The 17,428-nt window shown below is 40.9% G+C and overlaps 1 protein-coding gene across 1 annotated transcript in view; it reads right to left on the bottom strand.

Annotated features, from left to right (window-relative positions):
- MRPS35 (mitochondrial ribosomal protein S35) overlaps nucleotides 1-17,428 on the bottom strand; it is a 56,058-nt gene that overhangs the window by 12,304 nt on the left and 26,326 nt on the right. The window contains exon 8 of the mRNA XM_024198652.3: nucleotides 12,485-12,554. Within this exon, the coding sequence (XP_024054420.1) occupies nucleotides 12,485-12,554 (70 nt within the window). The remainder of the gene's footprint in view (nucleotides 1-12,484; nucleotides 12,555-17,428) is intronic.

Genomic DNA, 17,428 nt, shown 5'->3' with positions numbered 1-17,428 from the left:
GCAGTTCAACAGCCCAGGCCCTCTGGTGCAGGGGGGCCGGGTAAATTAGCAGTTCAACAGCCCAGGCCCTCTGGTGCAGGAGGGCTGGGTAAATAGCAGTTCAGGTAGGGGAGGCCCAGGCCCTGGATCAGGGCGGGGCGCACACAGTCACAGAACAGTGAGGGACCTCAGGCCCCCTTGGGTAGGGGCTGAGCAACACTTACTCGGGCTAAGCCCTGGCTCCGACACCAGTGCGTTGGGTGAGGGGGAAGCCTGCCACCCGTGAGCGGGGGTGGCAGGGGGGAACGCAGGCCCACCCACTCCACTGCGTTCCAGCCCGGGGCCCTAGCAGCGGTTACCGCCGCTGCCGGTCAGTGGGGTATCCTGACCGAAACACACTGACATGGGTTCGCATGCCTCGACAGCCTGACCGGGGTCGGCTACCCCCGGGCTACTTCCAATTTCCCCCTCAGGGCCTACCTCGTCCGCGGCACCGGGCAGGGTCCAGTCCACCAGCATAGGCTCCTCCCAGCTGGGGCTTGGTGGCAGGTCCGGCAGCTCCGTCGGGAAGTCCGGCCAGCTGCACTCGGGCGGTTCCTCCGGGTAACAGCAGGGCCGAAGGGGTTCTGGTGCGGTCTCACCGTCGGGGTTGCTGTGAGGGAGTTCCAAGGGCTCCCCCCAATGACGGGAGCGGACGGGCTCCGGCGGCTCTTCCTCGTAGTGAGCCCGGGGCAGCTCCGGCCAGCTAGGAGAATATCCTCGGGCCTCAGAGGTATCCTGGTCGGGAGCTCCCGGCCGCACGTCTGCTCCCTGCGGTGGCCGGGCTCTGACTGAGCTCTGGCGGCCAGCCTTTATACTTCCTGTCCCGCCCCTTGACTTCCGGGGGGCAGGGAAGGTGGCGGTGGCTCCGCCCACTCTGGTGTCTGCACCGGTGCTCCCTCCTCTGGGCAGGAGGGGAGCCACACCGACTCACTACATCGACCTAAACTCGTAGTGTAGACCAGTCCTTAGATGAAAGACTGGGGAGGTTGATCTTCAGAGACATCCTTTCTCCCAACGTAAGACTCTGCACCATATATTTGAGAGCCTTTCCCTCCCCAAAATTCTCCAGCAAATCCAGAAAAGATAAGATTTGACATTGAAGGTATTTCTAAGGGAATGGTAAGTCAAATGGAGCATTATTTTTTTTTTTAAATTTAAAATATTTTAGACCCCCTTTAACTTAGTTTCTGTTTTTGCTTGAAGTTCTCTTTTAGAAGAGACATGCCGACATGGTATTCCACTGAAACACATGGAAACAATGCATGATTTGGCATGTACAGGGATTCACCCCAAAAGAAGCTGTGTGTTCACTAGTAAGAGGTGTGTCCTTGAGTTCACTAGTATTTTACCTTGTGTTAAGACAAGGCAGTGTGCAATTTTCAAACAAATTAGCATGTCAGCTAGTTTAACTCGACCAGCTAATTTGTATGAAAACTACAAATTCCCTTGTCTTCACTATGATTTTACAAGTTAGTGAACTCAAGATATGAACACACCTTTCCTCCTAGTACAGCCTTTGAGATAAGCGCTTGAACCCCAGCCTGCATAGTTTCACAGTACAGCCCCACAAAGACACCCAGTCAAGTGATTTGTTGTATGTAGGCTTGCTTAGGTTATTTCAAATCCCTTCCCCCTCCCCCTCCCGGGCAACAACTAAATAGAACTCCAATGTGTGACGCTGGCAGACCAGGTGCCAGCTCATGCCAAGGCCTCTCTGAACACTGACAAATGCAGAGTTGAAAACCGGTCTGGCTTATCTGTGGGCTAGTATAGTTAAAATATACATTAGTGTTATAAGAATGTGCTTAGTGTTTAGACTTTATGGAATGCTTGTAGGATGTGCATGTATAATCCTACTTATAATATATGTATCCAATGGCATAAAGTTATATTGAGTGTTTGCATTGTCAACCTCCGTAATTGTGTAACTCACCAAAGAGGAAAAGAAGCTTTAATTAGGATGAAGTGCTCATCCTGCACACTGGATGGCCCACTGAAGGCAAATGAGGCATTGTGTAGCATCAAAGGACAGAGACTTTGTTGATGGCATTCCTAACTCCGTCAAGGAAAAGGGAAACCTGTATACGAACTCATCCCATTGCCTCGGAATCTGGGGTGAAGGGACTAAAAAAAATCCCTGACAAGGAGAAACTCGGTCTCTGGACTCTGAGGGGTAAAGTTTCCTAAACATAAGCAAGAGACCCCTGTGCTGCTTGGCCTGGGTCATCCCTAAAGTACACACACAGCTGATTATAGAAGCTTACATAACCTTTATAAATCTACGACTGACTCATTTGTGTGTGTATGTTTTCTGTTTTAACATTGTAAATAACTTATTTTCTTCTCTTAGTTAAAAAATCTTTAGTTAGTTCATTACAGGATTGGCTACAGGTGTTGTCTTTGGTTTGAGATCTGAGTACAACTGACCTGGGGTAAGTGACTGGTCCTTTGGGACTGTGAGTAACCTGAATATTGTGATTTTGGGGGTAACGTGACCCTCTATCACATAGTCCAGCTTACCTGGCCGGCAGACTGGAATATTTCAGGGGACTGTCTGTGACTCCAGGGTAAGACTGTGACAGTGCTTTAGGAGTTCATGCTTGTTACTGGGTTGGGGAAATCTAATTATAGAACATACAACCAGTTTGGGGTTTCTACCCTGCTTTTTGACCATCTGCCCTGAGGCTGGCACTCACAGTCCTGAGTCACTCCAGAACAATGCCATATTGTTTCCCATTTAAACATAGAAAGTTTGGAACTTTCCATTAATTGGAATCACTATTCTCACTTGCATCAGTAACACCAGGAATAAAATTGTAATATGTGAAAAGCACTTAATGAAAGCCTCTAAAGAGCAGCTCTGGACTAAAGGGGAAATGCATCAGAATCTGCACGTGTGATTAAGTTTAGTTATTCTTATCTAACTTATTCTCTCACTATTCCAAATAAAGTAAAAGGCTAATTTTAATAGTTATCCTAGAATGGGATATCTATCCAATCTATCCCATTGGCCGGGAACGGCAAACTGCGGCCACTGGGAGCTGTGGGCGGGCGGCCAAGCCTGCAGACGGTCAATGTAAACAAACTGTCTCGTGGCCTGCCAGCGAATTACTCTGACGGGCCGCAGATTGCCCACCACTGATCTAGACTGAGATCACCAAATTCTCTTCACTTTTGATTTTAAGGATTTGAATTCAGGTTTCCAGGATGGATGGATTACTAATTCCAGATCCCTGCATACTACTTAGCCCCTTGCTTTATATACATACAGAACTACCTTTTAAAATTTATTTTAATGACAGGAATACTCTTCGCAAATTAAATTGTTAATTAACAGGTGGACAATAAAAAACAAGTATAATGCATCATAATTAAGGCTAGGTTTATGTCACGGAGGTCATGGAATCTGTGAGTTCCAGAGACCTCCGTGATATTCTGTGCTTCAGCCCAGGGGCTGCCGGACTCTGGAGCTGGCAGCCAGCAGGGCCCTGGCAGGGTTCCGGCAACAGAAGTGACAGGTGACAGATTCCTGAGGGGGCCCTCCTCAGGGTTCCAGCAATGGGCGACAGCCTCATGCCGGGGGGGGGGGGGGGAGGGAGGGGGGGGGGAAGAAGTAGGATGCCTCAGGCGAGTGGCTAGGGGTGTCCCATTTTCTCTTTGGGAAATATGGTCCCCTGCAGCTCCCAGCTACCGTGGGAGAGGGCCCCCTCCCTGCAGCTTCCAGCTGCCATGGGCGAAGGGGGAACCCCACAGCCCCCAGCCACCCCAGTTGCGGGGGAAACCATGTAGCTGCAGCAGCAAAAGTCACAGACAGGTCACAGCACAGAATTTTTGTTTATTGCCTGTGACCTGTCCGTGACTTTTACTAAAAATAACCATGACAAAATCTTAGCCTTAATCATAAGACATTCAGCAGTCAAAATTAAATATTTTAGTTGTAATGTATACAGTGCACCAGTAAATATACTGTAGCATATTTTGTAAAAAGTAATATCTTAGAAAGTATAAATTACTATATACCAATGTGTTTGAGTAGTACAGGGAGGGAGCCTTTATTACATTGATTATAAAGCACAGATTAGCAATTTTCTAGTGTATTCTTACGAAGTCCCAAAAAAAGGAGTAGGTGCACAATACACATTGTTCAGGAAAAATGTTGCAAACATGCAGGTTTAACTTCCAAACCTTTCAATTACTGCTACAATCGAGGAATTGCAAGGAAAAGCTCCAGCAACTGGTATTCACTTGGTCTCCAATAATTTTCACTTTAAAGTTTAACTAGGGATTGAACTACATACAGTTTTTGGACCAAATTCAACTAGATTGGTTTAAGAACCAATTTAGGTAAATCAATCCAATCTCCTAACATGGACATATATAATTTAAAAGTGTTTTTAGCTTTGCCGATGCAAGCGGACACACACACTCACTCACTCAGCGCAGCTTAGAGGGAACACAGGAAGTTTTTCGTATGTCCAAACTGGAAGGTTAGTTAAGCACTTAAATTACTTAGGGAGATTGTGGAATCTCAGTCACTGGCGGTTTTTAAGAACAGGTTAGCCAAACACCTGTCAGGGATGGTCTAGATAAATTTAGTAGTGCCTCAGTGCAGGAGACTGGACAGTCCTACCTTTCTATGATTCCAATCTTTTTTGTTGCCTTTTACTGACTTTTTTTTAAATTTCTGCTACATAGAAGAGGCAGGGAGGAGCTCAGAAATGAGCACAATATTTTAAGAGACAAGGTGTGTGAGGTAATATCTTTTATTGGTCCAACTTCTGTTGGTGAGAGAGACATACTTTTAGTGGGGACACTAAACTACAGGGGTGTTAATACGCCACTTCACCTTGAATGATTCCTCAGAGTATGTGCTAACTACTTATGCCATTCGATTTTTAGCTGTGACATTTAGTACCTTTTCCAGACCTGACAAAGTCCTCTGTATAACTTGAAAGCTTGTCTCTCTCATCAACAGCAGTCAGTCCAATAAAATATTATCTCACCCACCTTGTCTCTCTAATATCCCAGGACCAACAGGGCTACACCACCGCTGCATACTAAACAAGTCAACTAATTTTTCCAGTTCACTGTTCCTCCTCTTTTCCAGATCATTAATATTAAGCAGAGATCCTTACAACATTACTTATTAATTTCCTTCCATCTTGAAAATTGATTTTTTATTTCTACTTTGTTTCCAACCCACAATAGAAGTTTAAATCTCAATGATTATTCCTACATAAATGAGAAAGATCGGTTTATGCCTGCTTTAACCACTTGATGGCAGCAAACTACCATTCTTTTGACACTAATAAAATTTTTTTCTTAGTGCTATTATACTTGCATCCATCCAAAATTAATATAAGGACCACTACATGCCTATTATAATTACTGCTTTGTGTACCGCTATCAACAGCAAGACACTTCATTAAAGTTCTCTCAATGCTGCCCTTTTTGTTTGGCAACGTAGACTATGTCCACCACAGGCCCTTTCCTGGGAACAATCTGCAAAGCCAAGACACAAAACACAAGGAACGGAGTCTAGACCATCCAAACTGGGAACAGAACAAGACTTTACTAAACTTTCTCCCCACCAACCCAAACATTACAGCATCAAATAAAGAGTACAGTAGAACAAAGCATAGGGTCATTCAGGCATTAGTTAGAAAATTGCAGTTCGTACGAACAGCAAACTGGCTATTCAGACAGCTACTACATGGTGTGTAAAAACTAATAATGTACAAGTGTTAACTTAATTACTGATTAAGATGAAAAAGCTGCAAAATATAAAATGTTAAGCATTACTATATATTTTCAAAATATTGTAATCAATGTTTTAAAGTTTGTATGTTGGAAATTGTCACCAAAATGTCATCACTTTTGGTGACAAAACATGAAAGCCTGCCTTCCTCAAACTCCTGTGCATAGGCTTATATGGCAGAAAGTTTGCTATGGAAAGGTAAAGTGTAGCGCAACTACCTTTAAATCTCACCACAATGTATGACAATCAGCATAACAACGATATCAAAGCTAACCAATTAAGATAACCTCAGATTTTCCAAGGTCATTGATGCAATGAAGAAGTTCACTGTTTGGGAGTACTGTCTCCTGGTTTTTGTTTGTTCTGTAAGCAGCACTGCAGAGCCCATCAAGGCTGTTTGGGGGATCTTACTTGTGCATTTTCAAATTTCATCATGTTTTATTTTTGAATGCACACTTAGCTTTCAGTTTCCTGGCTAACATCTAGGCCTCTGAGAAAAGCATAGTTTTCATCTGAAGAGGGACTGTATAGAAAAAAAAGCAAAACAAAAAACTCACTGTGAAACTCCAATGTTGTTTCAATATTTCCATATCAAATTGGATAACATTTTTGTCAGGATTGCAAACAACCTGGAATCTAAAAGTTTATATGGGCATCTGCCTTCTTATGCATCTTCATTAGCACTAGAGAGGCTGTAGACAAATTAAGTTCTGCATTAGAGCTATGCAACCCCATTAGCCAACCAACAATTTGCACAGGTGTGACCAAGGACATAATATAACTTATAGACAATTACTGGTGAAGCTGCATGGGGGGGGGGGGGGGAAATCCAACTTGGTTTCAAGATTGCAGATTGAGTATGCAGGGCTGGCAGTTTGACTTGTGAATTGAGAAAGTTTGACACAGTGTATGTCAAACTCCTCTATGTTGTATGCAGTGTAGTTGTAGCCATGTTGGTCCCAAGTCCAGTGACCTGAAGAAGAGTTCTGTGTGGTTTGAAAGCTTGCGTCTCTCATCATCACAAGTTGGTCCAATCAAAGATTACCTCTCCTACCTTGTCTTTCAAAAATCCTCTAGGACAGACAGTCACTTTACTGGGTATAATCATATTAAGTAATGCTACAAATATGAATTAACTGCACCTTAATTTAAAAAAAATATAAAATTGCACACTGACATGATCTAGTGAAGTTTGCTCTTCTCTTCCTTGTGTGGCTGTTTCCCTCCCACCTCCCAGTTCTGTCCCCAACACCATACTGCCTTGCAAATCAATCACATTCATTATCAGCTCACTGATGTGTTGCCAATATTTTAAACAGGTTCCCACAGAAAATGTTTTACTTAGCCTGTGATTAGAGGATGGATGAAGGATTAGAGGATTTATTACTTTGTTTTCCCATTTAAACAAATGGATTTAAATGAACTGTAACCAAGGAAAGAAGCAACACAGTTGGCAAATGAACATAAACGAAATATGATGGAAATGCTAACACTTTATTAAATAGAAATCTATCCAATATAGGAGAATAAGAAGTGTTCAACTTCAGTAATTTGTAAAGGGGTGGGGATGACATTTTTCAATAGGATATAATTTTCAAAAGTACCTAAGGGACTTAGGAGCTTAAATCCCACAGACCTTCAATGAGACAGGGTCCTAAGTACATAATTCTCTTTTGAAAATTATGCTTTTGAAAAATGTACCCAAAGACTTTAGGGAGTCCAGGCATAGCTTCCTCCAGGGGTTTCACCCTGCCCCCGACAAATATCTAATACGTGGGGCAATCAGGTACATTCCAAAGAGAACCGGAGCCCCGCTGATTAAGAAGTCTTCTTATGCCAGGGATGGGTTAGCATTATACTGTGTGGGAATGAATGCCAGAAACAGGGAAATCATCCTAGTTCTCCCTTCAAAATGGTCGTGGAAACTTAAACTTCACACTTTGCCAAATTTGCCCCATACTTACAGATCTCCCAGGGAAACATACACTTCGGTAAACTTGGGGCCCAATCCTGGAAAAAGTGCTGAGTGTTCTCAACTTCCATAGGAGTTTGCAGGATCAAACCATTTGTGGGATCAGCATGTGGGAAGACACTTTCAACTATGCCTGCGTAGTGGCTTCAAGTAAAACCATAAAATGTGTTAGAAGTGTTTCCACACCTTCTTTGGGTGCCTCACCTATTCACATGGCTCCAACTACCCACCTTTACACAGGTGATTCACAAATATACTTCTCCCACTCCTGACTTGTCTCCATGTGTATAATTCCTCATCTCAGCCTGTCTCTCCAGCCCCTCTTTCTAAATATCTCATTGACAAAAACTTAACACGGCAGAATATGAATTCCTGATCTTTCCTCTCAAGGTTTCATCTTCACCCCATTCTCAGTCACTGTTGAAACCACAACAATCATCTTGTCATTCATTCAGGCTCCTAATCTAGGTTGTAGTCAGACTTCTTCCTCTCCCTTGCCCCTCACATCCAGTCACAGTTTCTCCCTCCATAGCATTTCCAAAATCTGACCTTCGCACACTCTCCAGTGTTTAAAGACTACCTACCTATTCCTTTATTTCTCATCTGGAGTACCGCAGCCTCACATTGCCTATCTACTGTCCATTCAAAAAAGTAGCTACTAAGATAATTTTCCTTTCACATTATTTTGACCACATCAATAACACTCTGAATTTCTCCACTGGCTTCACTGCATCAAGTGGAGTCTTCTTGTGCTCACTCTTTAAGCGCTTCCCAATTCTGACTCTTCCCGTCTGTTCATCTCAATAGATCAACCCAACTTCACTCCGCTAATGCTAGTCTCATCTGCTCAGCTGCTCCCACAATTTACTCCATGCCTTCAATGCTGCCTGTTATACACAGAACACACTCACTGAATTAATGCACACAAACATTCCTACCTCCAAAGATTGACACAGAGCCAGTCAATCAGGGATAGCTGATATTTGTTTCTAATTAGACAAAAAATGAGCCCTGTAAACACAGACACACAAAGAAACTTCATATTAAGCAATACCTTATCTATGCAACTGTTACTTTATTGGTTACTCCTGCCCTCTCCTTTCCTTCCCATTTAGTTTGTCACTGAGTTGTTGCACATATAGACTGTGAACACACCAGAACAGCAACTGTCACTGGCTATTTTTACAGTATCCAGCACAATGGAGACCCAATTCTGATTGGATCCTTCAAGTGCTACTGCAATATCTATAAAATCAGAGTTCCACTACTAGAGGACCTGGTCCTTGGACTGAAGCCTCAGTTAGAAAGGAAGAAATGCTCCTCGAGACCAAACTTGGACCTGGAAGGCAATCTTTGGGGAAAAAAGTACATGAGTTTTCTGCAAAGAGTGATCCACAAGGGATTTTTTCCAAAAATCAACCAACCCAGAATTAACTATGTATGTGTTACTTAGGAACAAAGTTATATTAGCACTTTACTACTCCTGCATCACTTTATACAGATCAATAGCATGCAATTTACCAAGCATTGGACAATTCACATAGAAATTGGCACCTCCCACCTCTGAGAAAAGGTTTAATTAGGAGATACTATAAATGAGACCTCATATTACTAATATGTAATTATTTTGACAAATTACTTCCTAATACTAGTACATATGCTTTGGCGCGTCAAACAATTAAAGCCAAGTTACACTTAAAACATAACTACACTTTCTGACCTATATACAGCCCTTGGTTTTCATATTCTGTTTGTTCCCATACGTGCTAATTTGCAAGTTTCAGTAATTCACAACAGTTCTTCCAGTCATTAGTACAAATTAGAGAGGATCTACAATAACTAAAACAACAAGTACTGCACTGGGTCTTTAAGTCTTGCATCACAACCTGCAACAAAAGCAGTAACAGTCAACACGGAAAGGAAAGACTGGCCTCATTTTCTTATTGCATTCCACCAACCACACTCATGCAAGCATGCAATGTGGCACCACTCTGTTGGCAAGGTGAACAAATATCGAGATTACTTTTGTCTAACGTTACTGTCTATAGTTAGGATTAATCCCCCCCGATATTTAAAGTTCACACAGATTAAAATAGATCACAGCCGGTTTGCTTATGGTTAACAAAATGCATTGAAACTATCTTTCAGCAGGTCTATTAAAAGGGATTACACTGATCATGGAAAAAATCAAATATGTCACAGCAGACCATAAATTTTTCATGGAAATCAAAGACAATTACAACTGATTGATGAGTTCATCAAATATTAACATGGAAGTTGAAAGGTAATAAAAGGGCAAGAGACTTGTGCGTATTCAATACACAGCAAGCACTCACATGGCAATATCGTATGGCCTGGACTTCTATCACTAAGTAATGCTAGAGCAAAGGACAGATGTGTTGTTTGCCTGGAATTCATAAAAAAGGAACAGCGTTTAGCCTCTGTTGTCACTGTTCTACTACTGGAAACTTTGATCTGTCATCTGCGTTCGAGATTTGTGTTACTGGTAAAAAGAAAATACCTATGTTGGTAGCATACCACTGAAAAGTAAAAGCTTATTTATAAAACTTATTCTTTAAAATATAAATTCATAAACCAAATTTAATAGCATGTTGTCTATAATTACATCATACGCATCCTTCAAGGTAGTCTCTGATCAAATGAAAATACCTCATTGAATGAGTTATTACATAATTAAGTAACTATGATGACTGAAGGCAGAAATATTAGACTTTGAAAGAATGTTGATTATGGGGACTTAAATACTACTGGAAAGTCAACTAAAAATAGTATTATGAAGGGAAACTAAGGGTCTTCTCATACAAAGGCAAGACTAAAAATACAATCCAATTTAACTGCACTCTGACTAAGGGCAGGTCTTCACTACCCGCCGGATTGGTGGGTAGAGATTGATCTATCAGGGATCGATTTATCGCGTCTTGTCTAGACACGGATAAATCGATCCCCGAACCTGCTCCCCGTCAATCTGGAACTCCAGCTCGCGAGAGGCAGAAGCGGAGTCGATGGGGGAGCGACAGTGGTTGACTTGCCGCCATCCTCACGGCCAGGTAAGTCGACCTAAAATACGCTGACTTCAGCTACGCTATTTGCGTAGCTGAAGTTGCGTATCTTAGGTCGACCCCCCCCCCCGCAGCGTAGACCAGGGCTAAGTACTGCAAGGTTCACAGAGAAGTATATAAAAGCTGGGTAACAAAAGCAGTGACACCAAGGCACAACTAAGATTGAGAGATTGTGGGAAGGAAGTACCCAACTTATTTTCAGTCTAATACAATTAGTCAGATGGTTAACGTTAACTGAATGTACTATTTTTTTAATCAATATTTTGAGAACTACCAGTCTGCTACATTTTACAGACTCTGAAAAAATACTATACTTGTAAACATACCTGTTCACATACTGTGTGAAAACATGCATGCTGTACAAATGCCAAATGTAGTGGCAGTGGCGGCCAAATGTCATATTTGTCAGTTACTTCCCTGAAACAAATAGAAGCTATCCAAAATGCAAGTATTGGTTTTCAACGTTCTTTTTATGGCACGTATGTTATGCTGCTTTTATCATTCTATATAATGTAATAGATTCCTTTAAAAAAAGGCATTTTAATATTTGTAATCAATAGGAATGACTAGAAGTCATGGGAGAAATGGATATACTGAGTATTAACAGGCCAGCTGAGGGATACATTTTGATAGAGAAAAGAGTATGGATTGAAAAGTTGTCTTATGTCCATTTGATGACCTATACGAAACAGTTTTTCATTCTAATTCCTAATGTACAAGTGTTCTTGATAACACATCACAACTGATGCTCCCACTGACAGCCTCAGCAATTGGGCAGTGGGTGGGAGGGGCCAACCAAAAAAAGAGACCCCGAACTGGAATAAATGCAAAATTATTCTCCCTCTACCCACCACAGGAGAATATTTCACTCACCACAAGGTCACTACTTTTGTGAAACTTACTAGGCACAGACTTGTTTTTAATTAAGTTGTACACATTAAAAAAATTTGTTTTGAATATAAAATATTCCCCAAAGGGGAAAAAAAACGTATTTTAAGACAAGTGTAAGATTCAAATAATCTGTGACATCTTTAAAATAACTTCATTCATTTCTTAAAAACAAATTTGATTTTATCACTTGAATATTTAACTAATTAACTTGTATTTTTTAAACACAAATCTGTCAAATTATTTTGTTTCCTGCTTCTCTGTATTTTGCTTTGGGTTAAGATAATCAGGTATTATAAAACCACATTTAAAAAAACCCAAACGTTTTACACTGATTTCTTATCAATTTTCAGTGTGTGCATTTAATAGCCAGTTGAAATCTTATGGAAAGCTGTTTCATTTCCGTTTAGCTTTTTAATACTGCATCAGGATAAATGCAATCAAAATTATTCCTAATGCCTGTCAGAAGAAAGGAATTTATTTCTAAGACCTCCTGTGAGGTGATATTTATTGTGGGCATATGAAGTCAGGTAAACAATAAAATTGTGGCATCCTGGAAAGGTATTAGAAGTGCTTTCTGTGGTTCACGTTGGACAGAACAGGGCTATTATGCTTTTTGTAAATCTTCCAAGCATGCTGAAGCTGCAGAATGATTCCACCCACCACACAAGTCAGGATTTTTAACTAAATGTGGTCCTAGGTGAAGCGTTCTCTTTTCTGAATTAAAAGCACTGTTTATTTTGCTAGATACATTCATTTGCTTACCCACGATTCATGGTACAAAACTGTGAGGAGGTAGATTCCATAGTCATAGTTCTGTCTCCTTAATGGACACCTGAAATTTAAAAACAAAGGATGCATTTTGAAATAGTCGCTATTCTGTTTTTGGAACTTAAGAATACATAGTTAAGATTTGTTTGTTTGTTTAATCTGTGTCCCCAGACTCTGGGAAGATTTTGTATCACTTCAGTTCCTAGTCAATTGCTCATTGTACATTTCTGAATTAAATTTGATTTATACAGATTTTCAGGCTTTTAGTGTGATGTCAAGGAAATATTTCCCTCAGTGACTGATCTGCATCTGCTTATTGGGAGAAAATTATGACAATAAACTAGAACCAATGGGGCACATATTCAGCAACCATTCAAGTCTCTGCACACTCTTGGCCAGAGCCAGTCTTCAATGAAATTCTGCTTTCAGCGAGTACAGGTAAGTGTAAACAGCATGAGATTCTGGTACTGAGAAAAGTATATTGTTCAGTTAGTGAGTGAAGAAAAAACTAATAAAACATTAAATAAAACATTAGCTTCTAACGTAAGAAAACTTAGATCAACCTAATACCAAAGTTAGAGAAAGATGCTCCCAAGTGTAAGTAGCTAGAAAGGGAAGGATACTGCACAGACTATGGTGTGCACTTTTTTGCCTCATGGCCAAGTGCTTTACGTATGCATCAGGCACAAACAGGGTTGTGGAGCTCAGAACACAAGTAATGCACCTTGAAACCAGAGATGCTGATCTGGAGGTCCAGAGGGAGACTGAATTACTTCCAGAAATAACATAAGGACATTAGGACAGGCTGTCACAATCCTTTAATTGAGGAAGCTGGTGTTAAACACACTGTGCCTCCAACTCTCCTTCTCATTCACACCAACTCCCGCAACGTATCTGTGGGCTTCTTTCCAGGCTGAAAGGTGGGGTGCTCATCATCAGTTTCTCCCTTCTCTACTGATTTACTAGAGGGTGCAGGAAGGAGAGTCATTCTGTATTAAGTGATCTCCTGGGCTCAGGTAGGGCCAGTACAGCACCTCTTCTGCTCCAAGCTCTCAGGTAGTCCCACAGTTCAGCAAAGTAGGCAGTGCAGCAGCCAGTGACTCTTTCCCCTCTCCCTCCATAAGGCAGGAGGTGGTGTCAGCAGGGGAGGTAGTACCCCTCCTACTCTATTTTTCCAGCGTTGGACCCAACTATACCTAGAAGTTACCGCCAACCTCTCTAAAAGTTTGAATGGAAAGGGAAATACAAATGGTATCCATAAAAATCTTAATTCCTAAAAATGTAAAACATACTAATAAGTTTATACTACCAGCCTCTGGATCAGGAACGATATTGCATGTGCAATATTGAGAGAGAGCCTAGAGACAACTAAAATTTAATAAACTAGTAATAATGCTTGTTTCAAGTACCCACTTACAGAAAGTGTACCAGTGTCATATCAGGACAAGGTTTAGAGAAGCCATTTCTCAATGTCTTAAAATGACAGCTTTTTTGGAAAAGCTACTTATGGCATACATGAGGAATAGCTATGCCACATAATCAGTCCGAAGTAAAACACAGGAGCGGAGTCAGTAAGTAATTATAGTTGACCCACTAAGTAACAGTGGGAGTAGATTTATAATAGCAGGCTACCTGAAAAGACCCTAAATTATAAAGTGAGGAAGTTAAAATCCTTTCACTCAGCAAGGGAATTACTTAAGCATTCCCTAGAAGAATCACAGAAGGTATGTATAGGGGGCATGCCCCCCTAAGTCCCCTAAAAAAAGAAGCAGGAAAGAAAAAAAAACCCCAAATCACACTACGATTAAATGGCAAAGGACAAGAGAGTATTTGAGCCAAACAGGTATCCTTCAAAAATTGAAATCCAGCTAAAGTGAAGCCAATAAAAAGGAACCAACTATGGCAGGAAAAAATGTAAGATGGGCAAAAGGGAATTTTGGAAGAAAATAACTAAGGGAAAAAAAAGAGGCAAGAAGTTTTGTAAGTATTAGAAACAGGATGCCTACAAGAGAAGCATGGGGATACCAGGGAGCAAGGGGGCTAACTGATGACAAAGGGATTTCAGAGAAATGAAAATTTCTTCATTACAAAAGATATTGTGGTCAACCTGTTCTTGTCTGGTAACAAAGATGAGGCTTTGTCAGAGACTAAGTGTGGAGTATGTCTTCACAGTTAATGCAGGTGATTGGCAACCGGGTCTGGGCACAAGGATCCCCACACTGAAAGTCCTACTTGCATTATTGTGTTTTCTGTTTCCGCACTCACCCACGATTCTGTGTGCTAAGCCAACCTAGGATTCTTTTCCTGTCAACTGCAGAAGAACTTGTCTGTTCTTTGGGGGAACTGCGGGACAGACACTGAGGACTATCAGCACTCGATTGACTGCCTGTATCCTCACTTCAAAAGAAGACAGGTGACAATGACCTGAGTTAAACTGGAGCCTGGGCTCTAACCTTTACCCACAACTGGTTAAGCTAGCCTGGGCTTAAAGTACCTGCAAAGCCAGGTCAGAGGTTTTTAAACCAGGGCAGGATTTCTTCTGTCAGGATGGTTGTGGAACACAATCTTTTTGTGCATCTGGAGTCATGTCTGCTAATTGTTGCGGCTTTTAATTTCCAGTAACCTTGTAGAGCAGACAGAATTAAGATTGAGGGTGTTGGTTTCTATGCCTTCTGCATTAACAGAACAGTTCATCAAGTTAAAGCAGCAAGACTTGTGCAAATTCATTAAAAGCCACAGGGTTACACAGGTATAATTGACTCATCTGTCCCACAGAAACTTATTATTGGTGATGCTCAACACAGGGACAACTCCTTTTGAATTACAGAACCAGATACTTGGACAGCCAAAGCATGAAAAACATCACGATCACAGCATGTTAGCAATGGTCACAAAGGTAAAGTCTACAATCTACAGTTTAAACTAGCTTAAATTGGATTTAAACACTTGCCAACCATTGTCCCTACTCCGCAACACTGAATCTAACTTCTCACTATTTAAAGAGTGAATATTTCTTCAAAGAACATAAACCTTGTTTACATTACTACTTTCATAATAGCTGCAGAAGCCTTCAATCCCTCTATTTGTGCCCAGGGCTTGCTTTTAGTTTAGTGTAATTAAAAAATATCCAGCCTCTAAATGGGAGTTGGGCCAAACCACTCTGTCACCAAATGAAGCCTGCCTCTATCATCACCTAAGCAGCTTTGAGAACATATAAAATCTTGCTTCACAGGATCTTTAACTGGGGATTTTTGAGGTAACAGTTTGACTCTTAGTTATTTCTTAAAAATAAGATTGAGCACAAAGAGAACTGCACTGAAGGCAAAACTAAGCATCAGGAAAACAACCTAAACTTTAAAAAAAGCAATATTAAACTAATGTAAGTCTTGTGATATCCCAACATAACAGATTTCTCTCCCTCCTCAAAAACATAATCAGCACAGAGTATTGTTTTCCATTCCTGCACTTGGAGGTTCTTTACAGCCCCCTGGTGGAAGACGTTTTCATAAAACAAATAACCTTAATAGAAATGCTTCAATCAACTAATAAGCTACAACCACTAAAACTTAAAGGACATAATAGTTACACAAAATAACCTAGAAAGCATGAGCCAAAGAATGTACTAACAACAGTACTGAGAATAAAATGGGAAATAAAATTAGGAATCAGTGTTGTCACCACATAGAAATATTGGGATGACAACCCTCACAATGTTTGGACAAAGTCTGGGATATATACATAAACCAGTAACTGAAGTAGTGTATTTAACTAGTGTTCCAAACAAAATACACAAAATGTAGGTGTCCATGATTAATTCTGAATTTATCATAATTTGCTTCATATTTCTGAACACAGCTAAGTTGTACTTTTACTTTCAATTAACTCGAGACTGACAAAGAAGTGGTTTGAGCATTGGCCTGCTAAACCCAGGGTTGTGAGTTCAATCCTTGAGGGGGCCACTTAGGGATCTGGGGCAAAATCAGTACTTGGTCCTGCTAGTGAAGGCAGGGGGCTGGACTCGATGACCTTTCAAGGTCCCTTCCAGTTCTAGGAGATGGGATATCTCCATTAAAAAAAAAAAAAAAAAAAAAAAAAAAGAAGGGTTTTGAAATTCAATTTAATTACAGGTTGTAGCAGAAAGGTTCAAGAAATATTAAAAGCTTTTTTATTCCTTAAGCAAAACTAAATACTTGTGCTATGTACTTTGCTGAGGCCATGACATTTGTCTGAAGCTGTTCTGAACACCGCAAGCCATTTGGAAAGGATATTTAATAAATTTTTAATTTGAAGCTGCCAGATTATTGGAAAAATAAATTAAATTACTTCTGCAGGTGAAATTAGATGTATCATTATTTACAATTCTGATGAGAACTTCCCAAAGGCTAGTATCTAAAATTCATAATTGATAACCATGATTAGAGAGCTTAGTGTCAGCATCCAAGCTAGTAAACTGTTGATGACACACTGAAACACTATGTGTGTTATAACTGAATACTGATCAAGTTGCATCATTGTTAATCAGCGAAAAAGTTACTTATCTGTACTGTAACTGTTCTTCAAGATGTGGGTGCAGACATGTATTCCATTCAGGTGTGCACATGGCCCAGTGCACCAAAGTCAGAGAACACTGCGTAGCAGTACCTGTACAGGTGGTGCTCATAACCACTGGCCTTTTAGGTCCTCCCCAAGCTATTTAAGGGCAACACAATCCTGACCTCTCATGAAGGGTTGGTTGTGAAATAAACATCTGCATCCACATCTTGATGAATAATGTGACAGGACAGGTAAATAACCATCTTTTCTTCGAGTGATTGCAGACATGCATTCCACTCAGGTGGCTCAAAAGCAGTATCAAGAGGAGATGGGGCTTGGAGTCTATTTTAAAGAGCAACTGCAAGAATGCCTTCCCAAAATTCAAATCTGATTTGGTCACAGATG

This window comes from Terrapene carolina, unplaced genomic scaffold, assembly GCF_002925995.2.
Source record: "Terrapene carolina triunguis isolate 2854851 unplaced genomic scaffold, T_m_triunguis-2.0 Scaffold112, whole genome shotgun sequence".
Lineage (NCBI taxonomy): Eukaryota > Metazoa > Chordata > Testudines > Emydidae > Terrapene > Terrapene triunguis.
The sequence above is the reverse complement of the archived record's forward strand: the minus strand, read 5'-3'. Positions and strand labels throughout refer to the sequence as shown.